Source organism: Myripristis murdjan, chromosome 13 (genome assembly GCF_902150065.1).
Source record: "Myripristis murdjan chromosome 13, fMyrMur1.1, whole genome shotgun sequence".
NCBI lineage: Eukaryota > Metazoa > Chordata > Actinopteri > Holocentriformes > Holocentridae > Myripristis > Myripristis murdjan.
Window position 1 is genome coordinate 15002319 of NC_043992.1, and position 8729 is coordinate 15011047.

The 8729-nt window shown below is 42.9% G+C and overlaps 1 protein-coding gene across 2 annotated transcripts; it reads left to right on the forward strand.

Moving 5' to 3' along the window:
- The first annotated feature begins 468 nt into the window (after positions 1-468).
- Positions 469-7948, forward strand: slc5a2 (solute carrier family 5 member 2). 2 transcript variants are annotated; one of them, XM_030066633.1, is made up of 15 exons: positions 469-582; positions 684-755; positions 1117-1221; positions 1357-1416; positions 1644-1748; positions 1956-2061; positions 2286-2366; positions 3717-3946; positions 4657-4792; positions 4894-5001; positions 5394-5544; positions 6024-6192; positions 6946-7161; positions 7517-7652; positions 7728-7948. In XM_030066633.1, exons 1-15 carry the CDS (start codon positions 469-471, stop codon positions 7946-7948), a joined length of 2010 nt encoding a protein of 669 aa, XP_029922493.1. The 2 variants fall into 2 exon arrangements, with proteins under 2 accessions (XP_029922493.1, XP_029922494.1); XM_030066634.1 differs by having other exon boundaries at positions 544-582; positions 7734-7948.
- Positions 7949-8729: the final 781 nt, after the last annotated feature.

Below are 8729 nucleotides of genomic sequence, written 5' to 3' on the forward strand. Positions count from 1 at the left end.
ATATCACACTGTAGAATCCCCTGTATTGTGATTCCATCATTATTATGGGAAATACATGGTGAGATATTGCCATATTGCCACTTAATCAGTGATTCCCAGCCCTATTTACAGCTGGTTGGACATGATAGACACCAGTCTAAACTGCTGCATCTGGATGTTACAAATCCAGTGAAACTTCCTTGGAGTCTTTTGTTAATAATTACTATCATTAATGAACTGCTGAATCTGCCTGTTTTCACTGTTGACCAAAGGTCTTCGCTAACTGGTGCTGACCACCTGCTGCCCATGTGTCAGTCGCCATCAATCCACTGTAACTGGACGACTTCATTTTTTACAGTGAGTTATTTGACAGTGTTTGTGCCAAAGCTCAGGTTGTCTTCAAGCGGGACTTTAGGTCAGGAAAAGAAAGCATTCCTACATGCAGGTGAGTTGAGTTCCAGTTTAATTGTGTATTTGAGTATCAGAGAGATGGAGAATCCCTCCTTAGAAGCCACGTCCTCAGACAAGGTGACCATCAACAACCCAGCAGATGTCACCGTCATCATTGGATACTTCATCATGGTCATTGGTGTCGGCATTTGGGTGAGAACACCTCAATTTCTTTTTTATTAGTCTTTCGAGGGTCCTATCATACAGTTATGTTGACTATTATTGTATCAAAAATGTCCTCTGTGTGTTCCCAGTCCATGTTCCGGACCAATCGTGGCACGGTGGGAGGGTATTTCCTTGCGGGACGGACCATGACCTGGTGGCCGGTGAGTTCAGCCACACATAAAAATGCTCAACCTCTCAGAGATGGAGACAATGAATGAGTTCTTTCCGTCACTTTTGGTGATTTTAAAAGACTGGATAAGCCTGAGGAGGCACATAGTGGCTTCAGTTTGCCCTCTAATGGATTTCTCCTCACGCCTGTCACATCCTTTTCTATCATAAAGAGTTTCTAAGCAGCAGAAAATCTGTGGTTGCTTCCAGATAAGGGGCAATATATGGCTCTGTTTTGAAGCTCCCACAAAGGCTTAGTTGCTTCACTATTTCCTTATTTTCCAGTCTTGTGCACTCCTAATTGTCCTGATAAAATATGATGGCTGTTTCTCTGTTTTGTTTTGTTTTTCTCAGGTTGGTGCATCTCTGTTTGCCAGCAATATCGGCAGTGGTCACTTTGTGGGCTTGGCCGGCACCGGGGCGGCCAGTGGTATCGCAGTGGGAGGGTTTGAGTGGAATGTAAGGGGCACCGACCTCATATCCTCTACATGAGTTGATTGCACATGAATGACCTTATACCACTTTGAAATCAATGCATAATCACCTTGATATGTTAGTGTTGAGCTAAAGATGTTTTTTTCTCTGATGTGTCAGGCTCTGTTCATCGTGCTGCTGCTGGGCTGGTTGTTTGTGCCTGTCTACCTTACAGCCGGGGTAAGTGGCTCACTCTCACACAGCTTAGGAACAGATGCACTACTCTGAGTTAAAAAAAAAAAAAAAAAAAAAAACATGATGAGTGCAAAGTCCCTGAAGCACTTACCTCACACTGAGAGCTGTGCTGGATTTGCCTGGCATTCACTGAATTGACTAAAATGTGATTGCTCCCTTAATCCTATAATTTCCCGCGTGGATCCCTGTGGTGTGAATGGGCCGTTTCCCAGGTGATCACCATGCCTCAGTACCTGAAGAAGAGGTTTGGAGGAGGCAGGATCAGCCTCTACCTCTCAGTCATCTCTCTTTTCCTCTACATCTTCACCAAGATCTCTGTGAGTCTGCTCCTGCCTCATCATCATCACTGTGCTTTTCATGAGCGGCCTGGGTGTCTGTCTGTGTGCTGCTGTAGCCTCAAGACTCAGTTTAGCCTTGAAAACATCTTTTGTGGTCGAAGCTGACAGAACTGGCAACTTACAGACTTATGGTTTCTTTCTTTCTTTCTTTCTTTCTTTCTTTCTTTCTTTCTCTCTCTCTGTCAGGTGGATATGTTTTCAGGAGCTGTGTTCATCCAGCAGGCATTAGGATGGAACATCTATGTGGCTGTCATTGCCCTTCTGTCCATCACAGCCTTGTACACTGTCACAGGTGTGTGTGTGTGTGTGGATGTGTGTGTGTGTGCTTGGGGGGGGTCATGTACAGTTGATCCCCCGGTGAGCTCTTTTAATCCACTAATACGCTGAACAAAAACCGCTCTATGATGCTAATGATAAATATTGACTAAGTGTTAATTAGCTTGTTGAGACATTATGGTGCTGATCAATGTTCCTCTGAGTGTATGTGTGTGTGTGTGTGTGTGTGTGTGTTACCAGGTGGCCTGGCTGCTTTGATGTACACAGACACAGTTCAGACCTTCATCATCATCGCTGGTGCCTTTGTTCTCACTGCCTTCTGTAAGTCCAGTAACACACAGCATCTCTTATGCTTAAAGGACCACATCAGTGGCTCTGTGTGTTCAGCCTAATATCTATAAAATGTAGAAACTTCATGTTTCTGCTAATATTTTCCCAAAGCAAACTGTATTTTAGATCTCTGATATCATTTTTCCTGCCTTTTATCCAGCCATTAATTACCATTCATTCCACTATGATATGAAAATGAACTTTCAGAGACTTCAAACTTTCTTGACACCAGTATTCCATCACCGTAACAAAGTCCTCCACATTAGTTTTCCTAAAAGCAGACATACTGTTATGTTTTGATGACTTGTAAATGGATGGACTGAAAAGGTCCCTCCGCCATGAAAAATAGTCCCTGGCCAATTATCACTTTACGGTGGTTTATGAATGGCGACGGCTTTGTTAGCTGCAGTAGCAGAACGTTATATGGTGGGCGTTTCATCCAAAAATTCAATTTTGAAAATCAGTGATTTGCTAAATAGTTTGATGAAGTGTCATATATGGGTAAACTGTGGTAAATGGACCAAACATTCAAAATCACTGGTATGACACAAATTGTTGAAAGCTAATTCTGTTGTTCTTAAATCTAATATGCCGACAAACTATAATTTTTATTCTGATGTCCAACATCTTTCATTTTGACCATTTTCATGCAAAATTCCCAAAACGTTTATTCAGCGTTTTATTCTCACCAGGACAGAAAACCCAAAAGACGTCTTCCAAGTGGGTTGCCAGGAATAGTTTTTATATTGGAGTTTGACTACACCAACATTGCTGGTACTTGATTGTTATCAAAAGGCCACTATTTGCCTGATATAGCAGTCTTACCCTGGTATAAAGGGAAAGAGTGTAGGCAAAACAGCAACAGCCTATCACAGATTGGTGGTGTTTGTACTTCATGAGCATATAGTGCTGCTGAGTCAGCAGCTGACTCATAACTCGAGCCGCATCAGTCGCAGACAACAAGAGGACTCTGGACTCTGGGACTGTGATAGAAAATGGCTGTTATTTCCATAGCAATCACATCACTGTCACAGCTAAATTTTGAGGGAGTACAGGAATAAATATTTTACATCTGTTGTCTGAGCTTTCATGTGTGCACTCCTTGCTGTTGGTTGTTTGTAACACTATAGGAGACAGTTAAGGTATAAAAAAAAAAAAAAAAAAGCACTGATTTCTTACCCATCATAGTGTTCAAGGCTATTGGCTCCTGTGTCTAAATATACAAGGATCTAAACATCTGTAGCTAAATATCTTCTTTGAGGTGTATATGTTTGAATGATAAGGGCCACAAAGAAGGAATCCTACTTCTCCTAATCTATTCCCTACCCCTGTCTCCTCTAGCCTTTGCTAAAGTAGGAGGCTACAGCGCTCTGCTGGCCAGCTACAGCTCTGCACTGCCAAGGGCCACCGCCTCCCTGGACCCCCAGCGTTACAACATCTCCCCCCAGTGCTTCACCCCCAGACAGGACTCCTTCAGCCTGCTGAGGGACCCGGCCACAGGAGACCTGCCCTGGCCCGGGGTGCTGTTTGGGATCGCCATACTGGGAGGCTGGTACTGGTGCACAGACCAGGTTAAGATCCGCTGGAGGCTCAGGATACCTCTCAGTTAAAAGTTTTGGCTTGATTTTACATCCACAGAACAAACTGAGGGATGGGGAATGAAGGGCAGAGTGTGACACGGGGAGCTGGTGCTAGCTGTGAAGATATGGTAACAGTTACTTGTAATGCCTGGCCTGTGAAATATGTATTTCACATACTTAAGAATATGTTTAGACACAGATAATAATAATGTCAAAGGGCTAAAGAATCAGATGGGAAAACCTGATGTAAATACCAAGGTAACTCCTCTTTTAAAGTATCAAAATGCCAAAAAAAAAAAAAAAAAAAAAACAAGCAAAAACCCCTCAATAACAATAATACAACAACAGTATATGTAAATATACCAAACAATGGCCAAAAAAGTATATTTGCTCATGTAGGTAACATTTAGTATATTTCGAGTAGCCCAACTGTATTTTGGATATAGTCACAGATAATAGTTATCAACATTACAAAGAAAAATATTGATTTTCCACTGTCCAGTATTCTGAGTAACTTTGTACCACTTAACAGTTCTTGTAAGATGACTTAGGTAAAAAATGACATGGCCAGCAAAAAGGTAGTATAGGGAAACAGCAAATGCATGCATACCTTGTGTTATTACAGCTTTTCTCAATTGCTTTGACTCATTTCTAGTGATATTTCCAAACACACACACTCACATCCCTGTGTGACTCTTAAGGTGATAGTCCAGCGGTGCCTGGCAGCTCGGAGTCTGACACACGTGAAGGCCGGCTGCATCATGTGTGGCTACCTCAAACTGCTGCCCATGTTCCTCATGGTCTTCCCTGGCATGATCAGCAGGGTCCTCTACCCAGGTCTGTGGGCTACACTCCTCCTCGCAAATCAGCCTGGACAGTGGCATTCAGTGACAGTGTGTCCTGAGTGTTTGTGTGTGTTTGTTTCCATCCACCCATAGACGAGGTTGGCTGTGTGGTCCCGGAGTTGTGTAAGGAGGTGTGTGGGACTGAGGTGGGCTGCTCCAATATTGCTTACCCTAAACTGGTGGTGTCAGTCATGCCCAACGGTAAGGACACATCACAGCGACTGCTCACCCTCAAAACACACACGTAGTTCCTGATTTTATAAAAATGATCTAGATAGCAGCGATGGATGTTGATGCTGTATTTTCAGTTTCAAAACTGCTGTATTCTGTTGTGTCCTGTGTCGCTTCAAGGTCACAATTATTGCTGGGATTTTCTGCCTTGCATTTGAACCCTCATTCTTCCTCTCCTTCCTGTCCCTCCCGCTGTCTTTCTTTCTCTTCCCCATCTCATGTCTTCCTTTCCTTCTTTCTCATTTTCTTCCCTATACCCTCCTCCACCTCTCTCTTGCCTTGCCAACTCCATTGATGCTCATCCCCTCTTCCCTTGCTCATTTTCTCCCTTCTGTTCATCTCCTCCTCCCTTCTCTCTGCAGGTTTGCGAGGTCTGATGCTGGCTGTGATGTTGGCTGCCCTCATGTCCTCCCTGGCCTCCATCTTTAACAGCAGCAGCACTCTGTTCACCATGGACATCTGGACTCGGATCAGACCGCAGGCCACAGAGAGCGAGCTCATGATCGTAGGCAGGTAGGGAGACAGACGCTCCCGTTGGGAATAAAAGGTAATAAAAGGTAATAAAAGTGCTTTTTCAGACATCTTGATGTGTTTTCATGCTGCTACAGTGTCACTTAGCAGGGAGATGATGGCATTAATGTTGCCAAGGTAACATAATGTCAAGTGTAGGTTTTGAAGGCAGATGATTTTTTTTTTTTTTTTTTTTTTTTTGTCAAGACTGAAGCACCCAATAGCTGATGTACTGTAGTCACCAATTTTTGGTATGTTGAAAGTTTCCCCCTGAATTTCATTTTTGTATCTATTTTATTTATCTATGGTTAATCAGTGACAATAGTTTGCACCAATATTTCCACCCATATTAAAATATTATGCCATGAAGGTACTATTAGGTGCTTTGGATTAAAGAGCATCCATCACATGGTTTCATATCTCAGTCTGCCTCCTTCGCTCATCATCAGCCTCACACAGCCTCCTCCTCCTGTCCTCTCCAGGGTCTGGGTGCTGTGTATCGTAGCCATCAGTATCTGTTGGATCCCAGTGGTCCAGGCGGCTCAGAGCGGTCAGCTGTTTGATTACATCCAGTCAGTCACCAGCTATCTGGCTCCCCCCATCGCCTCAGTCTTCTTCCTGGCGGTGTTTGTTAAGAGGGTCAACGAACCGGTGAGATCACATATGTACACTGACCTTGGTTATACACTAGAATGCCTATAGTAGAATGCCTATAGTATCATACTACACTCTACTTTTAATGCTTACTAGACATATGATCTATTGTGTGACATCGGCTGGTCATGAGAGATGACCTGAATTCATATCGTAATAAAAATGCTGCAAAGTTTGATCAGTATTTGTGCACATGAAGCTAATATTGCATAGGAAATACAGTCTATCAATGTCTTGTCGATAGACCAGATCACATGTCTGACGGTGTTGCAAACTACAGTTTTGGCTCACTTGTTTCTTGCTGTGTGAAAAACTCACTCATGAAGAAAATGTGAATGTCTTGTTTAAAGGTTGACTTGGGCCTCAGGTTTCACAAAATAATGCTCTGACCTGAAAACATCATTATCAGTGAATAGTGGATACAAGGCAAGGTTAGCTCAGCAGATACATCATCAATACATACTGAGTAGAGAAAAACCTATATATGATACCTATACCTAGTATGGGTAGTACCTAGATATTGGTACTTATTTCCATTTTTGGTATATTTATTTTTCTTTGATATCATCCTGTTTTTATGTTTTTTCTTAATTTTCTATGTATGTAATTGTCATGATATTCTCTGAGTCATCTGATTGTAGAGGCTTTTTAATATTTCCTTCCACATTGTTACATTTCCTGATATCTGGAGCACCCTCTTGTTTGAACTACATACTGAACTTTTTTTTTTTTCTCTCCCTTCACCTCCAGGGTGCATTCTGGGGTCTGATGGGTGGCCTGGTGATAGGTCTGTGTCGCATGATCCCAGAGTTTTGGTTCGGCACCGGCACTTGTCTTTTTCCCTCAACCTGCCCCGGTCTGGTGTGTGGTGTCCATTACCTCTACTTTGCTGTGCTACTCTTCCTCTGTACATCGGTGCTGGTGCTGCTGGTCAGCTACTGCACTGAGCCCATAGACGACCGACACGTGAGTGATATCTTACTTGATGTGCTCACAGTAAGAGCTGTGATCAGATCCAGAATCAACTATGGGATTTAATAGTTTTAACTTCCCTCTAACTGGGCAGAAAGGAATCCCAACTAGATGTTTCACTCTCACAATTATAGCTCTCGATGTACAGATTCAAACCTAAATCATCAACAAAAATTCTCTGCTAATTGAGGGCCCCCACGTTCAGTGAGGGTCCATGGACATGTTTAAAGAATCCCTGATCTATTCTGCACCTGATTTAAACAAAACAGAGACATTTTGTACAAGAAATAATGTACAAGTTGAGTATTTGTGTGACATCAAATCGTGAGTTCTCCCATTTTCCTCCTAGCTCCATCGTCTGGTGTTCAGCCTGCGCCACTCCAAGGAGGAAAGGGAGGATTTGGACTGGAAGGAAGAGGAGAGAGGGAGGAGAGCCCGCAGAGAGGCTGAGGAGAGGAGGAGGGAAAGGACTGAGCACGAGCCAGGTAAGAAACACACAAAGATGTACAAGATTGTGAATACACACTGACACAAAGTACCTGACTCCTCTCCGTCTCCAGAGGCAGAGCAGAAGGGCAAGTCTGGTATCTGCCGCCTGGTGGGCTGGGTCTGTGGCGTGGGCGGCGACTCCCAGTCCCTCAAACCCACTGAGCTGGAAGAGCCTGAGGCGTCAGAGCAGCTGCCCGACATCAGCGAGGACCCGGTGTGGAGGCACACTGTGGATGCCAATGCTCTCATCATGATGGCTGTGGCAGTTTTTATGTGGGGTTACTATGCTTAACAGAGACATCTTGGTCCTTTCTGAAATGACTGGAATAATACTTCGGTTGAAGAATTTATTTGAATGTGGACTGATATCTTGATATAACAGTTAAAAATTGCTCTGTGATGATAAACCCAATTAAAAGTCTCATTCTCTTAATTGCTTTGCTGAATTGATGAATTGAGCCTCAGTGGACTGTCAGACAATTTTAAACCAGTGTTGCCATCTGTTGGCCATGACCTGTCACTGCACTGAAAAATAGTGCATCAAATGACAAACCTTTCTTTTTCACACTTTTTCATATGCCAGACCCTCAAGTTGAATTTCATTGATCTGCAGACCCCAATTTTCAGTGATTTTACCCACAAACCCTGACATTTTGGTTTGTATTAAGTGTTATATTATCAAATAGCATACTTTAACATTGTCAAACAGATTCAAAGGGGTGACATTAAAGCCTAATGTTAAAATAGTCAAATTTTTTGTATCATTGTATCATTATATATGAACAATCTAGTAAATTAAATTTCAAAGTGATTACTTTTCGTTTAGCCGAAGACCCTCTGAAAGCCCTGGATTGCACTTTGAAAACCACTGCTCTAGTGCTTAAAACAGAAAATTCGCATAGTGTATGACATGAAATTAAATCCAAGGATTTATTCTCCATGCTGCGATTCTCTCACTCTTCTTCAAAGCACACAGGGCCGTGCTCATTGATGCTATTTGCTCAGTTGCAAAAATCATGTGCAATGCCGAACCCGGCAATACTGTTATCAGGTTAGTGTGCCATTACCGCATA

Bases quoted from the DNA above. Each gene is read 5' to 3' on its own strand.
- slc5a2 (XM_030066633.1), top strand. From the start codon at position 469: ATGGAGAATCCCTCCTTAGAAGCCACGTCCTCAGACAAGGTGACCATC. The intron at 1,417-1,643 runs GTAAGTGGCTCA...GCCGTTTCCCAG, and splicing joins CTGTCTACCTTACAGCCGGG to GTGATCACCATGCCTCAGTA. The intron at 1,749-1,955 runs GTGAGTCTGCTC...TCTCTCTGTCAG, and splicing joins ACATCTTCACCAAGATCTCT to GTGGATATGTTTTCAGGAGC.